This window comes from Emydura macquarii, unplaced genomic scaffold (assembly GCF_026122565.2).
Source record: "Emydura macquarii macquarii isolate MOO-44397 ecotype Brisbane River unplaced genomic scaffold, CSIRO-AGI_Emac_v2 contig_499, whole genome shotgun sequence".
Lineage (NCBI taxonomy): Eukaryota > Metazoa > Chordata > Testudines > Chelidae > Emydura > Emydura macquarii.
Genome location: NW_027130636.1, coordinates 8,410,685 through 8,434,658, shown reverse-complemented (window position 1 = coordinate 8,434,658; position 23,974 = coordinate 8,410,685). Strand labels below are relative to the sequence as shown.

The 23,974-nt window shown below is 40.2% G+C and overlaps 1 protein-coding gene across 4 annotated transcripts in view; it reads left to right on the top strand.

Annotated features, from left to right (window-relative positions):
• The window catches only part of GPC1 (glypican 1), a 285,536-nt gene that overhangs the window by 136,320 nt on the left and 125,242 nt on the right, over nucleotides 1-23,974 (top strand). For all 4 annotated transcript variants that reach the window (XM_067538898.1, XM_067538901.1, XM_067538900.1 and 1 more), the window contains exon 2: nucleotides 151-309. In XM_067538898.1, coding sequence (XP_067394999.1) covers nucleotides 151-309 — 159 coding nt within the window. The remainder of the gene's footprint in view (nucleotides 1-150; nucleotides 310-23,974) is intronic.

Genomic DNA, 23,974 nt, shown 5'->3' with positions numbered 1-23,974 from the left:
AGAGCATCTGCAATAGCAAAATGGACCTAATTCTGACTAAATAGGTTGGACCTAATTCTGCCCTCAGTTACATAACTAAGTGAGGGTAAGCCATCTTGGATGAGATCTATTTTTAAGACCTTCTTTCAACTATGTTTTTCCTCACTTTAGGAGAACATCTGAGAATCTGCCCACAGGGCTACACCTGCTGCACCAGCGAGATGGAGGAGAACTTCGCAAAAACAAGTCAAAGTGAATTTGAGGACATGATGACAGAAGCCAGCCGCTCTGCACAGGTGACCCTAACATCTCAGTACAAAAGCTTTGATGGTAAGTAAAGAACATACAGCTTTACCCCAATTTTGGATCTAGTTGCTCTTTAACTGCTTGACTCAGGATTTTTTGCCGTCTGGCTCTAACTGTTTGTATTGTGTTCTGTGGCTCTTTTGGTACCATGGCTTTCAATACGAATTCTAAGCACATGTTGCATTTTCACTAGAGCATTACTTAGAAAATTCTGTTTAATTAAGTACCTTTCAGGAGTCTTACATCCATGTGTGCCTAAAACCTATATACTAGGCACAGAAGTGGCTTTCACAGACAACCATGACAACATTGAGCATTACCATAGCAGCATAACATCTGAAGTAGTTACAAGAAGCTTGGCAATATTCCTTGAGCTGTAGGTGAAAAGCATGATCCTGGGGAAGACTCTGATGTCTGTAGTTATTTTTCATTTAGGAAACTAGGTTAGAAAGTGTCATTTGCTTCAGATACTCATGGCAAACTGGCAGAAATTTAATGCAGCAATCACCCTTACAATGAGGGTTGTGGAGAAGCATGGTGTCAGGGATACAGCATTGCTTTCAAAACACTAAGCAAAGAATATGGTTGGCTGACTTAGTCCTGTTGTTACCAGTGGAATCTGTTTTGCAATGCAAGCTGTGAGCTTTGAGGTCTTAAGGCCAGTGGAAATAAGTGGTTTATTGGCAAAATAGAGCTGACCTGTGATTCTAGAACCATATCTATTATCAGCAATGCCTACTTTGAAAAAGACCAGGCATTTAGAATCACAGTCCTCTTACCTTTATCAACGATTGTCATATGGAGCTATAGTTAAAAGAGCAGTGTGTGTGGTGTAATACTGGAGAGGAGGGTAAAATTGGAGATTTCAACAACAACGCAGACCTACAGAAATAGGCCTGACCTTCAGAATCAGATAGCCAAGATTAAGGTCTTTTTCATTGAATAGGAAGAAAACAAGGCAATGCATCTCTGCACGGTGCATTGCAGCGGTAGAGTTGAAGTTGACTATAGCAAAGGTTTTCCTTTAAAAGCTTGGAATTAATTTTTAATTTTACCCTAATTAAAGATTAAGGCCAAGATTTTCCAAAGTGGCTAGTGATTTTGGCTGCCAGTTTGACCCTGCAAAAAGGCCTGATTTTTCAGAAAGTGTGGGAGCATACTTGCTGCGCTCTGAAAATCAACTCTGGTTCCTGTGCTTGAGTTGGGCACCCAGATATTGTAACATTCAGTAACACTTTTGAAAATCATATCCCATAAACCTGCTGTTGACTGAACTCAGTGCCACATCCTAGAGGTAACTGAGAGTAGAATCTGGCTCAAAATATTGAGGATTACACTAGCAAACAGAGATTGCCCAGTAGGCAAATACTTTAATAAATCGAATTTTGTTTAGTTGTTAGATAAAGAAAAAGAATGGCTTTTAAAAAACATTCCTGATTGGAGCCACCCAGATGTTCTTTATGATTGAGAAAAATATTCCTTTTATCTCTCCAAGACATACGTCTAACGTTTTTCTTGGGCCCGAAGCAGTAACTGTGTTAAAAAAAACAAAGTATTACTTTATCAAACCAGAATGTACAAATCATTGCTCTTTTGTGGCAGGCATAACCTCAGTTGAGCCCTCAGGCCCAGGAAGATGTTTCCTGTTCCCATTACATCTTTTTTAGTTTGCTTAACTACTGCTGCAATCAATATCAAGCTTAAGATTTATGCAGGACGTGTGATGCAAAAGAGTATTTATCATTTCGGGTTTGAATTTCAAGCACTAATTTGCTTATGAGCAAAGTTTTGCTTTACAATTCCACTGTAAATTTCAGATGAAAGGAACCCACACTAAAGGGGGGTGAGGGAGTTAGACCAGTTGCAGAATGATGATGTTGAAACATGCTTCCTCAACCACTGGGCTTGCAGGTGGGTTTACAGTTGACACAAAGTCTTGCACACAAAAAGTGATGTTATTAAACAGCCTCAAATAAAGGAGTTTCTCTAGCTTCACACTGGAAGTCTATACTCCTTCCAGTGGTGGACATGGGTATAATGGTACTGGCTGGTTTGTTAGATCTACAGTATCAGCAGATTCCAGTACCATGAATTACTAGGGTTTGATGAATTACCTGTTAAGCAGTGAAAAGTCCCTTCATTGGCTTTGTCCCTTCTTTCTGGAGAAATCCCAAAATATGGTAATAAGTACTTGCTCCCCCTCCCTTAGGCCACTCATGTATGGAGTTCTGCAAGATTTTCCGCTTTCCATTCCTCTTGTTTGATGTGTGTTTGGCCTGCAGGGAAGAGGGGTTGCTGTGTTCTGGCTTGTAGGGTTATTGGTATGTGGATAACCCTCAGCTCCTTTTTGTTACAGGAGGGAAGTATTCAAAGGAATGGGACAGAGTAGTGAGTGTGATTTCCATTGGACGGGGGTGTACAACCTTTGGCCATATTATTTACAGCCTGGCAGTCACATTACTTATGGATTCTCTGGTGGCAGGGATGGCATGTTGAGCTTCTGTCCTGGATGCTACCACTTTCCCTTGCATTTGCAGATTGCTCCACAGTAAATTATGCCTTTGCAATCTTAGTGCTGATCACTGCAATAGCCTCTACTTGTCAAGTACCCAGAAACTTCATCTAGAAAATGCCCACTTTTTCAGTACTGTCTTCTACACTGGTGTTCCATGTGCTGCTTTGAGAGCAGTTCAACCTGTTGGTTTTGATCTGTAAAACCCCACATGGTCTTACAACCTGCTATCTGAGAAATCACCTCTGTCCAGTTGCAGCAATTACAATCCATTGTACTGCTTTCACTGTCTGCTCCTGGGGCAAACTCTCCATGGCCAATGACAGAGAATTCTCTGTCTAGCACAAAGTATTTATGGGGCAGCAGTCAACATAGTATCTAGACATGAAATTCAGATTTTGAAAAACAGAACTATGGAAGTGATTTGATCGTCCTTCACACATTATTTATTATTCTAGATTCCCAGGGCAGTTTAACTTGATATGGCATGGAGCCATGGGCTTTCCAGATGTATAGTGCCTACTCAGGATGTGTTTATAAGGAACTCTAGTTACAGCTCAGTTAGCTTTTTCTTGTGGCTCATTTACTTGCAAGTCCTGCACTGTTTGTATACTTCAGATTGTTGGAAGAGAAATTTGAATAACAAAAATACTAGTAGTACTGGGAGTCTGGGAGAGACCTGCAGATGATAGTCCTGGGGAGAGTTTGTGGACTTTGTTTTTAAAATAGACATTTTTCTCAGTTAAAAAGGACCAATTTTAATCTGAGGTTTGCCCTGCTTTACAACTGATGTACTCTGAAGGGGGTGTAAAATATTGTTACCTACTTTAAAAAAAATCCTCCCTGTGGATAAAAAACTGCAACAATTGCATGCTAGTCCCTCTGCTGGTTGGAAAGCAGTAGTTCGCAAACAAACACTTGCTCCTTGCGTCATACCAACAGTGGTCAAATCTATTCCTAAGAGCCTCTTTGGCAAAATTCACTGTTCTTTGTTGTTCCTCCGTCACAACTGTGTGCCTATGTGCACACACAGAGTATATTTTTAAGAGTTTGAGAAATCTCCAGATTTTCAGGGTTTCAGATAAAACTTTTTAAAGTTATTTTTTAAATCAGTTATTGAGTTAAGCCAGTGCCTGGTAAATTTCTGATCCCCATGAAGAAGGCAAATGAAAAGATCTGATAGCATTATATGCTATATTGGTGGTTACATCTTATCTAGACTACATCTCATCTCATTTAAACTTCCCATTTTTTTAATATAACTGATGCGAGCTACTGCAGTTTTGTAGCTGCCTGTAGCATAGCAGCTCCACCCCTTCGTCGAAGAAGCGGTGTCCCTGGGACTCGCACGGCATATAATTATGTTCTAAACACTGCTGGCATAGATGTGTAAAAACAATGAATAAGAAGAGCAAGTGTCAATAGGAAGTGACAGCAAGGGGCTGCAAAAAAAAAGGAACAAAGATGTTTTTATGGTATTAATCAAAGCTTAATTGTTAAAACCCTAATCTATCTCCCTCTCCTCCCCCCTTTTTAAATCACTTTTAAATAAGAGTGAAATATTGTGCTAGTCTTTTCTTTTTGAACACTTCAGTGCCTTTAGCAGCACTGTGGCTGTTGACCTTTAGCTGTGAGCCAGGAAATCTGTCTTTTTATAATTATGTAGAATTTTTAAGGGAATATCAAAAAGTGAAATTGACAATCTCCATTTCCTACCACATTGCACAGTGTACAAAAATATATTTGTAACTGACCTAAATTCCAGTGTTTCTAAGATGCATCAATCAATTTATTTAAAATAAAATTTTGTATTTTAGGAGGTTACCTACTGGAATATTTTGAGTCATCTACAAGATTGCATAACTTCAAATATTATTAGCTGGAGACCAAGTATGTTAAGATACAAGGCAATGTACATAATTAAGAACATGGGTTTGGGGTTATTTTTAGACAATTACATATTTCTTTTAAAATGAATCATTCTTTTAAATTATAAGAGTGTGGGAAGTGTTGGAAGTTGTCATGAAACAAAGATTAATCTTTTAGGGGATTTATAAAGTACTGTGTTTTCTGCTCTTTTATCTTATTTTAAGCTCAACCAAACATTTCTTTATAAAAAGAAATTCACTTATTTTAGGACACAGTACATAGGATTCCCAACTGAAATATACCTCTCCTACAAGGATGGAGTTAGAAGAGTGGTTTAAAGACTGTAAATACATATTAAAAGTATATATACATTTAAGTGAATTTTATCAAATTAACTTCTTGATTTGCTGGAAAAAGTTCTGCTTGTGTGAGTATCTAGTGTAACAAAACAGGTGTATTAGAGGGTCTCTCCTGCCTATTTATTTTCCCCCTAAAATTTGGGGTCGAAATCCAGTCTAGGATCTGAATTTTGCAAACACTTCTATCTTTATAACCGGCTGAACCAAAATCCCAGATCTAAACACCAGTTAAGTTAGAGGTGTTTGAATTTTGTGGCTTGAGCCCATCTTTAAATATAGGATTCATAGACACAAAAAGCTTCATTGCAAAACGGTCAGAATTGGTACACATGGAACATATGCTTTGTATGGGACTACACCTTGAATTCCTGTGTTCATTTGAAGACTGCAGCTGATGGTTGGTAGGCAGTTTCTCTCTTTGAGCACGACACCAGTGTTCTGGAATCTGCACTGGCAGCCTGTTGGTCCACAGGTGGACTTCAGTCTGTTGCTTTTGACCTATAAATCCCTAACTGGGCAGGGACTCCTCTGCTTGATATCTCCACATTTCATGTTGCTGCAATTGAGATCACTGGGAGCTCCTGAGCTTGACCCTGGAGCTATAAGAGAAAGGACTATGCTTGATTCTGGAACTTGCTTCCCCATTGGTCTAAACCATCCTGAGTTGCTGAACTTCAGGACATGCTGTGGAAGCCATTTATTTGATAGGGCTCTGGGGATGGATTCTTGGGTGGTTGTACTGCTGTGTACTGTTTTTGACTCAACACTTCATTATTGTTAGGACATGCAGAGTTTGGGGCATAGACATTTTTTCTATATGTATTAATGGAATTAATAAATATATTTTAAAAACTTTGCCCCAATCAGTGAAATATCTTAAGATTCCTAGAATTGGCGGAGATGACAGAATTACACCACCAGTGAAACCTTGAGATGAGTGAAAAGTTTTGCAATGTCTGTGAAAAGTCTTTGATATTTTTTTTTGCCTGTAAGATGGAAAAAAACAAAGCCTTCATGAGCAGGAAAAAAACCTGAGAGCTAACAGATATGCTAAATGTGCTTTTAACTTTCACACTGAATTGTTGTAACAGTTAACTATAGTGTGTTTTGGTAAATGCTCACCCACTTAAAAAAACCATGGATCAAATTCTGCCATCAGTTACACTTCGAAAAATTTCATCCTGCTCTATCAAAACTCTTTTTCATCAAAAAATGTAGGTTCAGGTCAACTGAAACATATTGTGAATTTGTATAGATTTTGGCAAATTGTCTCACTTTGAATAAAAAATCAGAGTTTCATTGTGATATTTTTAATGAAACATTTTTATTTTTTGATTCAAAACAACTTTTCCTTTTGAAACTACCTTTAATTTTACTTTCTTAAATCAAAAAGGGAAAGTTAAACACTGAAACAAAGTGATTTACTTTTTGATTCAATAACATTTTTTTGGGTGGGGGAAAATGTTTTTGGGTGTGATAGACAGAGAGCCAAATTCTGCCTTCAGTCACCTAAGCAACTTCAATACTGCTGAGGGCAGGATTTGGCTCACTGCATGAGTATGCTTTTGGAAGGAGGCATCAAAAGCAATTCCCTGGATTTATCATGATTTCTTACGCTGAGGCAGCTTGTGCAAAACAGCTTTGAATCCAACAAGAAAAGGGAACTGTCCCGAACAGTGACAAAACTAGGGCATATGGAAAAAGACACAACAAGACGCACAACAAAAGACCCTCTCTCTTTATTCCTTTTAGTAGCAAGGCGAAAAGAGCTCATCAGTGGTTTCGCTGTTTGTTTCAGAAAAACAACTACCTTAAGAAAACACAAACAATTGGGAATGATTTATGATAGTCCTTGTGCTGCTGCTTTCTGCAGGAATCGAGCGCAGTAAAAAGGATTTGTTTCATGTACAGTATTGAGCATCTCACGCAGTATATATGGTTTTAGTGGAATGGGGTGTGGTGCCTATCAAAAATGCATTCCAGAACTTGGGGAGATTACTCCTGACAGGTAGCTGCCTCAGGGAAGTGAATGCTTATATTCACCTATAACAGTTTTAGCACCTGGATTTTTCTTTCTCCTTACGGCCTATTCACTTCACATTAAAGCATTGTACACTGCAGGGTATGTTTTAGCATGCATGTAGCAGCTTACTTTAAAGAAGGACATGAGCACAATATTCTTTCCTATTTAAAAAAAAAAAAAAAAAAATGGGGGAGAGGCGGGGAATGGCAGCTGGATGAGAAAGCATACTGCTTTTGGATGCCTTGCACAGGGAATAATAGACCCCACAGAGAAGGTATTATGAGCTGCTTGTTCATGCTTATGGTACATAGATTTATGTAGGAAAGGTAAAGCATACGTCTCAGTTGTGCACATGCAATAAAACAACAGATGTTAGCATATTCTGTCACCCAAAAAGCCCACCCTCTCTCTCCTAAGTGCTCAAACAGTGAAATGCACATCTGTTTTGGGACATGAAAGAAAGCACCTGCTTCTCTGAGATATTGGATGGCACAGAATTATTTCCCAAGAAGTTAGTGGTGTCCTGAAAGTCATTTTAGAAGACTGTGTTGGTGGGTTTTATTTTTAATGTTCAGGGACTAATGCGTGAGTCTTTCAGAAAACCTCCAATTTCATAGAATATACAGTCAATCAGCCTTGCTTTTATTATAAATGCTGGATATTGCCATCAGTGATTGAAGAACCATTGAGCTGAGTGCAGTTGTTTTCAGATGGTCGAACTGAGGTCAAAACAATGACATGAGATATGAATAGCTGAAATTTTTCTGCGCGGTTTTTCAGAGGCGCTTGTTACATCAACCAATGTACACTCAACCATATTCCAATTAAAGTTAACTAATTTTCAAATTGAACAGTTCCCATCCTTCAGCCACCTTATTCACTATTTTTCTCAGAAATGTGAAATAGAATGTCTTCCCCCAGCTCTGTTGCAATGATATTTATACTGTACATAATCCTGTGCACCTACAACTCAGTCCTTCTCCTGATTCATCCTGATGTTTCTAATCAGCTGAAGATCTAATTTAGCTGGGTTCATGGTTCCAAAAACGGGGCATGCGAAGGGATGTGCCATCTTGGTTCCTGGCACAAATAGTAAACGTGAAACTATGATACCAGAAAATATGGCAAGTTAGCAGGTTATATTTGATTTTTGGGTCTTTCTCAGTGTATTTTCTCTCATTCAGGGTGATATAGGTTCTTTGTTCTGTCCACGAAAATCATGCTTATTTACAAGCAGTTGTTTTTATATTATTGTTTTATAGAAGCATGTAGATGCCCGGACCAAGTTCAGGGCTCCATTGTACACACAGATCCTGAGACTCAATTGCTGGTTTGCGGCACTCACACTCTAAGGGTGTGTCTACACAGCAAAGAAAAACCCACAGCTGGCCCATGCCACCTGACTCGCACTGCAGAGCTGGTTCGTTTCTCTCTAGACTTCTGTGCTCGGGCTGGAGCCCAGGTTCTAGGACCCTGTAGGGCAGGAGGGTCCCAGGGCTCCAGCCTGAGTCTAGAAATCTACACGGCAGTGAAACAGCTCCCCCGCCTGAGCCCCACGAACCCGAGTAGGCTGGCATGGGCCAGCCGCAGGTTTTTCTTTGCTGTGTAGGCATACCTTAAAATTAAATGGACAAGCCAGACTAGGGACAGAAAGGGAAACAGAAGTGAAGTGACTTATTTGAGGTCACACAACAAGGTAGTGACGAAGTGGGGAACAGAACCTAGGTCTCCTGACTGCCAGTTTGGTGTTCTCTACCACACCCCTTTATTTTTTCAGACCTTGCAATGATCCTGCTTTTGCGAGGTGTGGCCCTTTAAGAGTGAAGAATATATAATATCATCCCATTCCTTACTGGCTTTACGAATTCTTACTTTTGTATAACAGAGAGGAAGAGAGAGTCCCTGTCTAAGATGGAGAAATATGCCATTTGGCTGTGGTACTAGAGCCTTTTGCCTAAGGCCTTCCAAACAGGAGAACTGATGAATTCCACAAACCTGTTATACAAACTGAAGGAAGAATAAAACAGAGACTTTCCTTCCAAGAGGTAGCTGTGGTCATGTATTGTGGCCAGATTTTCTGGCACGCAGAGCAGCACAAACCCCAGCAAAGCCAATGGGAGCTGCAAGTGCTCTGCCGTTTGAGGATCATGCTAACGGTTGAAATGTCTGCACCAGGAGTAAGGTAATGGTTTGTCAGTAGGCCGAAGTTATGTGAAGGACTTCTTGCCTTTATGTTCCCCACAGTTGATTACAGATGCTTTGCTTCTCTCCTCCTCCTCCTACTTCTCATTGCATGTTTTCCACATTAGACTAATGTGGCTTTTTGGCTTTTAAAAGCACATTTCATGCAGTATATTCTGTCCTGAGCCTTTCTGGGAACTGGATTGCTGCTGTCCTGGGCTATTTGAGGGTCTCATTTTGGTTCTGTTCCTTGTATTTGCTGAAAATGACCCATTACAGTAACAAACTCGGTTTTTCTGACAGCTCATGACTATTTGAAAAAGTGATCACTAGTAGAATGTCTTTGGTAACACTCTAGATTAGCCAAGACAGCACTGGTACAAATGTTTGTTCCACTGAATGGAGAATAGAGAATAGAACTGCCATTTGAGATCTGATTCAACAAGACATTTAAGCATGTGCTTCTGATTAAGCCTGTGCTTACATGCTTTGCTGAAATGGAGCCATAGAAAGGATATGCAAAAATATTTTGGGAGTATCTAAGAAATAAAATATGACTCAGTATTCAGCACAAGGGACTGCTAGTTGAGCTACATGAGCTTTATTTCAGAGGCTACAAACCTTACAAGTCAGAAGTCTTTACTGCTGTGTAATTTACTGGTGGGCTTCATGCTCTACTCTTAGAGGAAAGAGGGCTCTGTATTGCTCAACAGTGACCTTGCTGATTAATAAAAAGTAGCAAGAGTATCAGTACAAGTGTCACTAGGGTGACCAGTTAGCAAGTGTGAAAAAGCGGGATGGGGTTGGGGGGTAATAGGCACCTATATAAGACAAAGCCCCAAATATTCAGACTGTCCCTATAAAATCGGGACATCTGGTCACCCTAAATATCACCCAGACCTTGACCCAAAGGATGGTGCCTTTGTAGTGCAGATAGATAGGAGCTCTTATAAGGATATGGAAGATCCCACTGTTAAGTAGGGGAAAGAAGTAAGGATCTCTTATTTCACCTCTGAAACTACTTTACTGGTTTTTTGAAGCTTTAGTTTAATGTGTATTGATTTGTATTTGCTGTAACCACTTTTCCAAACCTAATGTATACATATTCTCCTGCTGCTTAAAACAATAGTAGACAAAATCTCCTTCAGTGGCTCAATGTGTGATTTCTGCTAAAGGACAATCTGAAAGGAATTTGGACAAAACAGAAAAAATGATCATATAGCAAGCTGTGAAAATTGTTTACGTGTTGGTATTTTGGCTAAGAATTAAGGCTGTGATGTTTTGAGGTGCCCAGGTTGCATTGAAATTCGTCAGGGTTGGGCACCTAACTTCTTTAGACTCAATTGAAGATCACAACCAAAAATAGTGCGTCTGATTTTAGGGGTCTGGTAGGAGAATGAACCCTTTTGTTTAGTTTTGGAAGAGTATGAAAATCCAAGGATATGAGATAGGGTGACCAGATAGCAAGCGTGAAAAATCGGGATGGGGGTTGGGGATTATAGATGCCTATAATTAAAAAAAAAAAAAAAAAAAAAAAGCACCGACTATAGGGACTGTCCCTATAAAATGGGGGCCTCTGGTCACCCTAATATATGATTAATTAAAATGTGGTCTGGAGCTCTTTTAAAACATAAGTGAAGATCTACCATTTTAAGGAGAACCCTGAAACAATAAGGAAACCATTTCATTGTGATTATTTTGGAACTTTAACCTTTTGTTTAGGTTTCCATTAGTGTCTTGCAAGTAATGCATTACTAAACAACTCAGTAATGTCCATTTCTACTCAGCTGTATTCCAGTGTACCAGTAATATGGAGGGGGGAAAAAAAAAAAAAAAGCAAGACAGCTGCAAACCAGAGGTTATGCCACCCATTAATCAAGGTGCTGGGAAATAATGTTTGGTGTACTGTAACATTAATAGTGGGTGTGGGTTCAACTTTTAAAATGCTGGAGATAATTGAGTTGTTTCTGACAACAGCCCCCCCAACGGTGTAGTGATTCACTTTTAAAATGTAAAGCCCTGTTTTAATGCAACTAAAAATGAATAAATTGGCTTTTGAGGAGAAATGAATTGCCTATAAACTCATTGTGCTGCTGCATATACTAAACTTGTCACAGAGGACATGACCAGAATTTACTCCCATTGGAAAAGCACCAATGCTTTCTTCAGCTACTCCAGATCCATCCATCCATACCCGTCTCAGGTTCCCTGACTCACCCCTCATCCCATCACTCAGCAATTTAGTAAGGAGATTGACATGTTAGTCATCTTCTCTAATGTACCTTCCAGACTATGCTCAAGTTCACTTGCTTGGAAAGTTCCCAAGAAACAGTGAGGAGGAGGGAGTTGCCCCTAGTGTAGTAATACTCCAATCACTAAATTCTTTTTCCTCTGGTATTTGTGGGGTGACTATAGTGGGACAGATCATTTCACCAAGATGGAGAAAGACATGGTTCTTGTCCCAACAAGCTCACTGTTTAAAATCATCTGGTGACAGTACCATTCAAAAGCACATGTTGAATTAATAAGCTTTAAATAGGGTTCTGTTTGACATTAATTATATGCACAATGCCTGGTGTGACAGCATTGAAAGGATGACGTTAGCTGTGTAGAAGGATTTGAATGAAGAGAGGGAGGTGACAGAGGGAGAAGCAGAGAGATGCAAGGGTAAAGGGCAGAACAGAAGGTGTGAGGTAGGAATGGGAGGAGCTTACAAATGGGGCATTCAGAATTATTTTTATAACACTTCCCCACCACCCTGAATCCTAATTCCCTGATCGGGAAACATTTCCTGACAGCTCAGATCAGGAGGAATTTGCTCTAAGAAGTCCAATGGTGACTAAAACAAAAAATGTTCTGTGCTAATCGTGATAGTTTTGCCTTAATGATAGGTGGCGAATCCAGCAACCTGAGTTGTTGATTCTGAGTCATAGAAAGAAAATTTTAATGAAAAAGAAATCAACACACACACACGCTCACTGTCCCAGACAGTGGTACTCAGTTTATAGACAGATGTTTATAGACAGAAATTGCCTGCTGCGTGTTCAGCTTGCGACATTTCATGACAGAAGATGGCCATCCAGTTTGATTAGGTTCATCCACACACTGTAAATTGAGGCATTGTCTCCACCTTTACTCACAGAAGCTAGATTTCCAGCTAACTCATGATTCATGGTCAGTAACATTCATCAGCTAGCAACACCCAAAATTTGGACCAGGGCCAGGAAGTTGATTTTACTGGCTGGAGGATATTTTTCCTCCCTTTCGTTGAATGGAGGCCCCAGAGTTGGTCATGCTCCCAAATGAAAGCTACAGGAATTGTTAACACCAGACTTATTTTTATCCTGTCTCAAGAAGATCATGGCTCTTTTAAAATCTGAAATTAATTCACTAACATTTATTGTTGTTTGAAAGATATTGAAAGATATTTTTTGTTTTGTTTTTCTGGGGAGCTGTCCTTTTTTACTTCCCTTTAAGCACCTCTTAATTGGCTGGAGAGAATACTGTCAGGCACTATTAAGCTTTTATTCCCATTTCCCACCCAGGTATGAGTCTTTGAAGCTAATTCTGAGAGGCCTTAGGCCTGGTCTTCCAACTGGGATCTTCCACATGATAATGCTGAACATTACCCTCAGGTCACAGGACCAGCTCCAAGGGTTTATTTTTCTTTAAACAATAAATATTAGCACATACAAAAAACTACATCAAAAGAACCTTGTTTGCAAAGTCAAGTACTCAAAAGTTGGAAATGCCAGAATTTAGGTTACCTGAGCAACTTTAATTTGGCCTCCTTATGCATATAATACAGTCTTTATTTACATGGTCACAGACTGTTTTTTCCAGAGGACCCCTATAACTTTAATTGAGGCATTTCCTAACTTTTGATTGCTGGACTTTGCAACGTTAATAATGGGCTTTTAATATATATTTTTTGTGTGTGATTTCCTAGGATTTCATAAAAACAAATGGAAAAAATGACATTCTGTTATGTGGCATCATATTGACAGCCACATGGTTAATCACCAGGGGTGAAGTCTTTAAATATACTGCGCAGACCTCTGCTACTTGAGCTAACAGAGTAACTGATAGCAATAGGTTATTATCTGTGTGGACCAGCATTAAAAGGAGATGAAAGACAAGTTGCCAGTGTATATCACAGATATCGGCTGTCAGCAGAGGAGTGGTGAGACTCCAGAATCTTGGGTTCCATTCCAGGCTATAGAGGGAAGTGTGCTGTAGTGGTCACAGACTCTTCTGCCCATTTTCCCCAAAGCTTGATCTCTTCTGCCCCCATCCCTTCCAATCTGCCCCATCCTGTCTCTGCCTCATCCTGTTCCCATTCTCCTTGCCTACTAAGGGTTAGTCTCCATTCCTCAGGCTTCTCATCCCAGTCTCTGTCTAGCCAGTCCCTAGTTTTCCTTGAACCCCACAGCTCCTCATTGGATCTGTCTTCCCCCCCACCCCCACTATTCTCCCACTCCACTGGTTCCCTGTCCCAGTCTTCTTGTCCAGCTAATTCCAGTATCCCCATCACTTCTCAGACCCTCATCTGATCAATGTTTCCCTTCCCCCTCTCACCTGGCTCCAAGTCTCCCCCACCTCCCTGGCTCCCAGTCCTAACCTCAATCTCCTTGCCCAACCAATCCCATTTTCCAGTCCTCCCATTGTGGCTCCCAGTCCCGTCCTGCTAGTCCCAGTTTTCAGTCCTAGTCCCCTTGTCCAGCCAATCCCAGGCTCCCTCCCACATCTCTGTTAGTTTCTCTCTTCCCACCTTCTCTTCCCACTCACCCCTGCAGTCCCCGTCTCACCAGATTCCTTGTCCCAATCTACTCCTTTCCCATCTCCTGGTCCGGCTCTTGTCCACTCTGCATTCAAGTCAAGCAAGTTCCTCTTCCATGCTGCCTGGGCACCAATGCAAGGGTCACTGAAGTATGTTTACACTGCAATGTAAGCTGATGGTTAGTAGAACTTGAGTTAGCAGATCCTGGGCTTGTTGTCAGAGGGTTTGAGTGTCTACACTCGGTTGTAACCCCAGGTTAGGAATTTTTGAATACTGGGCTTCAATCTGAGGCTCCAGCATCTACACTGCATTATGCAGGCCCAAATCCAGCCACCGACATCCCAGACTTTCTAGCACCCTCCCAAAATGCCTTAGTTCATGGTGCTGTGTGGGAAAACCTGACTTCTCCACCAAACTTGACCATCCAGAGGAAAAAAAAATTTGGCCTGTGAGATTGTGAGATATTTTTGGCAGACGCCCAGAGCACAAGTCCAGTGGGGTTGTATCTACTCTGCAAAGCAATAGGACTTGAGCTCTGGGTCCCTGCTTGAGCAAGCTAGGACCCTCCACCCACCTGGGGCTCTCAGTCCAAGCCCAGAGTTTGCATAATTTGTGTGTAGACAGAAAGGGAATTAGACTTCAGCCCAAGTAAGAATCCTGGTCTTACACTGCAGTGTAGACATATCTTCAGAGCACAGGAGAGAGAGGCTCCTTGCTCTCAGTTCTGGTGTCCAACCCCAGCCAGCAGTCAGGAGCTGCAGTTACAGAGAAAGTCCACCTTTGCCCCTGTAATCCTGTGGGGCAACGCACGCTCGGTTGTTTTGCAGAGATGGTGCATGCACCATCTGGTCAGCATTAGGAGCTGTGAGAGTTTTGAGCATGGACAGTGAAGATGGAATCTGCAAAGGTTTTATCTGTTAAACTCTAGCAAGTCTCTGCTGAGCATGTGCAGACTGAAATTTTTCAATGGTTTATAATTTGGCCAAATTTGTGCAGATTTTCAGAGGAACAGCAAAAGCCACACGCCCGCTCTTCTGCCAAATTTCAGGTCCCTGCTCCAAAATATTGGGGCTATAGAGCTTTTTAAAGAAAAGGTCACCAGAATTTTTTAATATTGCAAAATGTAATTTTCTCTAGTATTGTTCTCAGAAGCAGCTGAACTGTTTTGACGGACACTTTAAAAGAAATTCACCATGAAGCAGACACCCAGCATGGAAAATTTCAGCCCAAATGATTAAAGTTTGACAAAGTTAAAAACAACTGAAAAAATATTTTATAATGGGAAGTGGCGGGCAATCTCACTACTAGGTGGTGCTGCCAGCCCTGCCCATAATAGAATTACTGCAGCAGAATGCTCATTTAGCTCTCTGGTTTATTAATCAGTAACCTGCATCAAGCTCCACTGGTTAGATGAAACTTTTAAAGACTTTGAAGTTCACTCTATTGTGTAATGAACTTTTTTGCTGTCTAGAGGTGGGAAAATGACACAGACTATAAATGTTATGGGGCAGAAATCATCTTTTTATGTGCTTATCTACACATGAAAATTTAATCCCGAATGAGGTGTGTGACTGTAAAGTGGATTAACTATTCTTGATTAACTTCCAAACTGGATTAAGATCATTCAGAATATTTCTGAATAACTCCATGTGTGGATGCTGTTATTCCAGAATAAGAATAGCCAGAATAACTCCCCATGTAGATAAGACCTATTATGTATTTGTTCAGTGTCCTAGCAAAATGTAGCTACGATTGATAGATGTTATAATAATAGTAATGATAAAACATACATTGGCCAAAGATATACTTTTGTTTCGTGTTTTTTTTTTGGTTTCAATCAATACAAAATTTTGTCTGCAGTTTGGTCTAAATCAATCCAATCAACAAACAATTCACTTTTCCTATAATTCCTCCTCAAATTTGATAGGCATTTGTTCTCCACAGAAAGGCATAATTACCTTTATGTATTCTAAAAATTAATACACAGATAGTTTTCAATTGATTATCGGAGGTCGTATGTAGGCTGGCTGTTTCATTACTGAGAGTTTAAGTGAGCTATAAATAGGTTTTATATCCTTTTACAAGTTCAGAATGCCATGAAATATAATTAAAAGATTCTGGGCAGTGGAACCATAGGAACAACCAGGAAATAAATGTTTTACCTTTCTTACCCTTGGTCACCAGTGAGCAATTGCGCTGTACTTTTTATGCCTACATTACTTACTGTTTTGGCTTTAATACAAGAAAAAAATGCTGACTGAAAACACTGAATGAGCATTCATCTTTCAGAATTCTGTTGCTCTTTCATCTTGAATTATTTAAGTAGTTTTCTTTAGAAGTTGCAGTGGAAAATACAAAGGTTTAAGAACCCAGCAATTACCTTTAATTATGTGGGACAGCTTAGTTATGAACAAGAAGGCTAAACTTGGACTGCATTTATTTCCCTTTTGTTTCTAAAAACAAAAAATGGTAATCACAGAAGTGCATATAGCTGAAATGCAGTTTGTCTGAAGCAGTTCCGTTTTATTCTAGCCAAAGACGGCCCATGTAAAGTATAAAGAGTGCAGTGACATGAGAAGTGAGCAGTCATTCTTTAAGTAATATTGTTCTTAGTGTCTGTCAGACCCTGGATTAACATTTATAGACTTTTTATAAAATTAGGCTAAATTCTGACTTTGGTTTCATTGGTGTAAGTGAGATAGAGCTTGGCCAATTATTTTTCATGTTTGCACATAATAATAAAGCTATGACACACTGTGTAGTTTGCAGAAAATGAGAGACATTGCATCAGACTATAAAATTGCAGCTCCCAGGACTTAAGAAAATAAAACAAATCCATGTCTCTCATGTAAAACAGAGGAAAGAAGCTAGTGATCAACTGAGTTAAAGCAAAGGAGTGTACAGAGATCAAAGCTCCGTTGTTTGAGTTGGTAGTTAGTTCTAAACCCCATTGTTGACTTCTAAAACTAAATTTTATAGGGCTTCCAGGTCTGCATGCCTTACACTCACATGTTACATCTGTTAAAGATCTGCATTTGTTGGCCGTTTTCTGTAGCCATTTTGACTATTAATCTGACAGTTCATCTAACCAAACCCAGGATTTGGTATGATCAGTGCCATTTGATCAATGATGTTGACAGGAGCTCCTAAAAAGGCTGAACCGGTAGGTACGATAGGAGTCAAACAGTTAGACTGGAAGAATATGAAGCCAATAACACATGGAAGTCCAATAAATGCATGGCCTTCTGTAATTCCAAAGGGGAAAAGAAAAATCCAAGCAAGCATTTATCATTGAAATACTTTTAGATGAACATAATGACGTCTAACTAGCATTACCTCAAGAGTATAAATGACTGTAGAACAGAATACTAATCATTTTTAGAACCCATCTCAGAGCGTGAATGACATTAGAGAGTACTGTTGTAACAGAGAAGTGGAAGACACCGCTACAGTATGCCAGAAGCTAATAATGTGGGTCAACTTTTATAAAACAACTGAATCTTTGTAAGACTGTTAATATGGCCAGCTCCCCCAATGACAGTTGTACTGATAACCAGTTCTCTCTACTTCAGGTTGCAAGATGACCATATGCAACTGTCTGGAAGCAATTTACTCCCGTGTTCAGTATTGCATAGCTGGCCAGTGAAGTGTAAGGAATAGGCTATTGCTGGAGAGACAGTGAGAGAGTACTGAAGCAGATTGATCGAGTCTGATCCCACGTAGCAACTCCTATATGTATCACCTTACTGCCCTTACTTGTAAACAGAGAGCTATGTCCCTCATTTTGATTGTCCTTTTTATATAGCATAAAATATTCATTTTGTTTACTTAAATATGAAAGTTTATTGGTAAGGGCCTGATCCAAAAGTGGAAGAATTCCCAGTGACTTCAATGGCTATTGTATTGGGCCCTAAATGAATAGCTGAAAAACAGCTTTGATTTATTTCTTCTGGTTTGTGAAGCAGTGGATTTTAATTCTCTATCCATCCTGCCCATCGCAGCAGAAATTTATACCCGCATGCGGGCAACTAGTTTACAGTTCCGAAGGAAACTCAGTGAAAGATGACTATCCTTTGTACTCAGAGATCAGTTAACTCCAACAAATATATGTATAATCACCCCACTGACACTCCACCCCTCACACACACAGGTTGATTCAGGCTCTTCAGGAACGTACAGGTAAATACACACAAGGAACTGGCAGACAGCAAACACAAAGAAACTGCCTGATCAGCAGTGGTAGTGTGAGGACATCTCTGGAATAGATTGGGATTTGTAGTCAGAGACGGGTGGAAGAATCCTTGTGAACAGGAATAGCACATTTAAAGGAATAATGAATGGCAGCAACATGTCAGTGGGCAGTTTTTCTCTTTAAGAAGGGTATGATGATTAATTTTCCTTAAAAGGACTAAAAAGATTGGAATCTGTGCTGTCATAAAAATTGCAGGCCTTCTGTTGTGCAATGTATTTTGAAAGGACAGCCGTTGGAGATAACGGCCGCTATCTGTGCAAGCCACGAACTGCTATGTGGATAAAATGTTTTCCTACCAGACTAGAGCGATGGGCCACAGTATGTTGATTGAGCACTTTCATCATTGTAATTGGACTGTTTGATATTTCCTGTGCTGTACACCAAAAGCTTCCCAAACAACCCGTGAATCCTGTAGCTACCAGCAGCAAATTTATACCCATTCAAATCCAGCCAATAAATTTCCTTTCTTAGAGCCAAATCAACAACATCCATCTTATTCGTTATCTGTACTCTTAGCCGCTCTGCATGTTAACATCAAGTATTCATGGAGTTAACATAGAATTAGGATATTTCATAGCAAGGTTCACCTGGAAATAGCCCACAGTCTTTCCATGCTGCCAGAGATTCAGAATGAACCGAAATAACTCGGCTTCTTAGAAACTGGTGGTGGTTTTTCTTCTGACAAGAGAAATGCATTCTGCCAAACCTAAATTAAGGTAACTCTAATATTACAGATTGATGGATACAGACAGTTCAGACAATGTAGTGGTAGCTCATCCAATTCTTGTTAGCAATGAATTATTCTGTAACAGTCTATCAAATTAATGAAACTAATATCCAAGGAACAACTTGTAATTGCTTATTTACAGATATGAATGAATTAATATATGCAAATTGAGTACACCATGCTTTGTGTGACTAATGTAGTGAACCTACTAGCATGTTTAGTCTATCGTAGACACAATCAACATTTTTCTCCTCTGTTGTAAGCAAAAGAAATCTGTAAAGAAAATTCTTTTCATCGGAGGAGTTCCTGGGCTTGATTTTCCCTCTCAGCACAGTCACAAAATTATGACTGCCACGTGTATGAACCTAGTACAGATTCACTGGTTTTAGACTTCTAAGAGTACAGAAGTAATACAGAAGTCCATGGAACCAGTATCCAAGGAATCATTATATATAGACATGTTTAGTTTTCCTTCAGAATCCTGCGATAGTGTTGTGCTTTTTCTTTCCAAAATGCTGCACAAAACACTGCTGGCAGAGGACTTCTAACAAAGAGCCTGTTAGTTAGGGTACTCACCCAGGATGCTGAGATGGGTTCAAATCCCCCCTCTGCTGGCTCTGGAGCAAGGACTTGAATCCACATCTTCTACTTCCCATATAAGTGCTCTAGCCACTAGGGCTATGAGGTAGTCTGAGGTGGCTGTCTCCTGTTGAAGCTGTTCCACTTTGTATAAAATACTTAAATATTCATTGCACCAGAGACATAGAGGTTGATTCTATAGCCCAGTTGTTAGGGCACTCACCAGGAAATGGAAAACCTGGGTTCAAGTTCCTATTCCATATCAGGCAGAGGAGGAATTTGAACCTGGGTCTCTGACATTTTGGCTGAGTGATCTAACCATTGGGCTATGGTTATAAGAGGATGGACTAATATCACCACTGTAGTTTTTCATGGGAAAAGGCTGACCTGGCTTAGCCACCTAGCTCTAGGGGAGGGTTCACAGCTATGAATCCTGAATGGAGGCAGGCATCTTTGTTATAAATACAGGCATTGCAAAGCTGAGCCTAATTGAGCCCTTACAAGATTAGGGTTGGAAGGAACCTCAGGAGCTCATCTAGTTCAATCCCCTGCTCAAAGCAGGAGCAACCCCAACTAAATCATCTCAGCCAGGGGTTTGTCAAGCTGCACCTTAAAAACCTCTACAGATGGAGATTCCACCACCTCCCTGGGTACCTCTAAGGATGGAGATTCCACCACCTCCCTAGGTGGTGGAATCTCTAGCCCTTAGTCTCTTTGTGTCTCAGTTCTAATAGTACTTCCCTACCGCCCAGGGGTTTTGTGAGGATAAATGCATTGAAGATTGGGAGGTGCACTCATGGGGGCTGTATCCGTACCTTAGGTAGATAGTCTTTTTTTGTGGGGGAAGGGGACAGGATGGATGAATGGTAAAATTACAAGGTTTTAAAAATAGAGACTGTTCATCTTTTTTTAATAAAAGAGGCATTGACTCATATGCAGCAACAAATGGATATAATGCAATTTTGTGCACATGTGCGTCTTCCTCCTCTCTTTTGCATTTGTCCCGATTCCCACTCAATTCCAAGGTAAAGCTGGTGGCTATTTTTTTCATATAACCCAAAACAACCAGACAGCAGATGCAATACATGTACATAAAACTATCCAATGAGAGACAGAGGAGCTGAGGTGCATTATCGTATCTCTGGTGACTAACTTCCAAAGTTAGAGAGCCATATTTTTAATAAATGATCACTTTTCACAGCCACTTACTTGCTGCACTTTCCTATCGCTGTCCTTGTGACTAGACTAGAACCTTACTGAGACACATTTGTTCCTCTCCTAATTTCAGAGCAGGATAATAGAAGTAATGTGCTTAGGCCTACCAGTGTTCTACACTTTGCGTTTCCACTGAAGTCAATGGGAGTGTCGAGTGAGGCTTGGGAACAGAAACTGAGACAGGGCAATGGTTACAGTTAAGACATTTCAAGATGTGAAATACAAGTAACAATCTGAAGTGTATCTGTAAATGCTAAAAGAAAACTGTAAATCTATAGGAAACAAAGTATTTTGTACCCTTCATCTTTTTATTGATAGTAGATATTTTGGGTAGGAAGACTGCAAACATATGTACTAGAAAGAAAACTTACGTATTGAGCTTTTTCAGACAACAGCACCTCGTAGTGCTGTTTAGATATATTATTGTGAATTGTTTTCATACATAGGAAACAAACTCAGAATAACAGTAAAATGAAGAAGAGCAAGAATTTCGCATTAATTCTGGAACACAGAGCTCAGGGTATTTTAATTGTTTGTTTTTTTTCAGATTTTATATTCATTTTCAGGTAGCCCAAAGTACATACAAATTATATGTAAAGACTTGTCAAGCATCTTCTCCACTAGTTGTATAGACATTCTTATTTTTTATAGCAAAAACAACGAAAGTCCTGTAGCACCTTAAAGACTAACAAATTTCTGCAGGCATAAGCTTCTGTGGGCTGCAACCCACTTCATCAGATTCATGAAGTGGAAATCTCAGATAGGAGGTATATATATACATCCCAGGGTAAGAAACAACAATGGGAGGGCAAGTGCTAACAAAGTCAATTCAGTTAGAGTAGATGAGGCCTATTCACAACCGTTGATTAGGAGGTGAGAATGTATGAACAGTGACAATTACTTCTTGTAATGAGATAACCATTCCAAGTCCCTATTCAGACCCAGTTTGATTGTGTCAAGTTTGCGTATGAGTTCCAGCTCTGCAGTTTCTTGCTGAAGTCTGTTTTTGAAGTTGTTTTGTAGATGTATGGCAATTTTCAAGTCAGCTACAGAGTGTCCTGAGAGATTGAAGTGCTCTCCGACTGGTTTATGGATGTTATTAATTTTTATGTCTGATTTGTGTCCATTTATTCTTTTGCGTAGTGACAGTCCAGTTTGGCCAATATACATGGCAGAAGGGCATTGCTGGCACATGATGGCATATATTATATTAGTAGACATGCAGGTGAATGAGCTCCTGATGGTGTGGCTGATGTGGTTAGGACCTTTGACGGTGTCACTAGAGTTAATGTGCGGGCAGAGTTGGCAATGGGGTTTGTTGCAGGGATAGGTTCCTAGGTTAGTGTTCTTGTTGTATGGTGTACGGTTGCTGGTGAGTATTTGCTTCAGGTTGGGGGGCTGTCTGTAAGCAAGTATAGGCCTGCCTCCCACGGCTTGAGCGAGTGAGGGATCATCATCTAGGATAGGTTGTAGATCCTTAATGATGTGTTGGAGAGATTTTAGCTGGGGGCTTTAGGTGATGGCCAGTGGTGTTCTGTTGTTGTCTTTGTTGGGTCTGTCCTGTAGTAGATGATTTCTGGGTACCCATCTGGCTCTGTCAATTTGTTTCTTCACCTCCCCACATGGGTATTGTAGTTTTAAGAATGTTTTATGGAGATCCTGTAGGTGTTGGTCTCTGTCTGAGGGATCGGAGCAAATCCGGTTGTGTCTTAGGGCTTGGCTGTAGACAATGGATCATGTAATGTGTCCAGGGTGGAAGCTGGAGGTATGAAGGTATGTATTGCGGTCAGTTGGTTTTCGGTATAGGGTGGTATTAATGTGACCTTCCTTTATTTGTATTGTAGTGTCCAGGAAGTGGATTTCTTGTGTGGACTGGTCCAGGCTGAGATTGATGGTGGGGTGGAAATTATTGAAATCCCAGTGGAATTCTTCGAGGAACTCTTTCCTGTGGATCCACATGATGAAAATGTCATCAATGTAGCGTAGATAAAGGAGAGGTGCTTGGGGACGAGTTTCGAGGAAGTGTTGTTCGAGGTCAGCCATAAAAATGTTGGCATACTGTGGGGCCATGTGGGTGCCCATAGCTGTGCCACTGACTTGAAGGTATAGATTGTCTCCAAATCTGAAGTAGTTGTGGGTCAGGACAAAGTCACAAAGTTCAGCTACCAGGTGTGACATATCATCATCAGGGAAAATGTTCCAGATGGCTTGTTGTAATCCATCTTTGTGTGGAATGTTGGTGTAGAGAGCTTCTACATTCATAGTGGCTATGATAGTATTTTCTGGGATATCACTGATGGATTGTAGTTTTCTCAGGAAGTCAGTGGTATCACAAAGATAGATAGGAGTGCTGCTGGCATAGGGCCTGAGGAGAGAGTCCACATAGTCTGACAGTCCTGCTGTGAGAGTGCCAATGCCTGAGATGATGGGGTGTCCAGGATTCCCAGGTTTGTGGATCTTGGGTGGCAGATAGAATAACCCTGGTCGGGTTCTATTTTTTATAGCTGCAGAAATCAAGCCTCAGTGAATGTGTCAAAAGTAGTCCTTGAAATATTCCCTCTTCCAGCCCTGAAAGTAATTTAACATTTTGCAGTTGCTAAACCCACAACTCACAAATATTTTGTCATTAAAATTAGATATATTTTTATTTTTCCTAATGCTGTTTCCATCCTGTCACATTGACTACACTGAATTATAATTCTCCCACTGCTGTTTGAATTGAACAGGGAGGAAAGGCTAGACTGTCAGTGGTTCTGAAAGATGATAAAATGCTTTTAGTTGCTGTGTACCAGAAGTGTACTTTTGCCATATATTGGAAAGCTAGCAGTTGTTAACAATACTGCTTTTGCCATTCATTAGAGGTGATATATCCTGTTTTCCTTGCTCTTGCAAATAGTCTCTTGAAGCCAACTGCGATTACAGTACAACCTCAGTGTTCTGAACGGAATTGGAATTCCAAATGGGAATGCAGGTTGTTCATAGCTCTGAAATGCTTGTAACTCTGACCAAAATGTCATGGTTGTTCTTTCAGAACTTTACAACTGAACATTGACTTAATACAGCTTTGAAAATTTATTATGCTGAAGAAAAGTGCTGCTTTCCCTTTATTTTTTTAGTGGTTTACGTTTAACACAGTGCTGCTCTGTATTCGGGTTTTTTTATCTGTGCTGCTGCTGATTGCATACTTCGGTC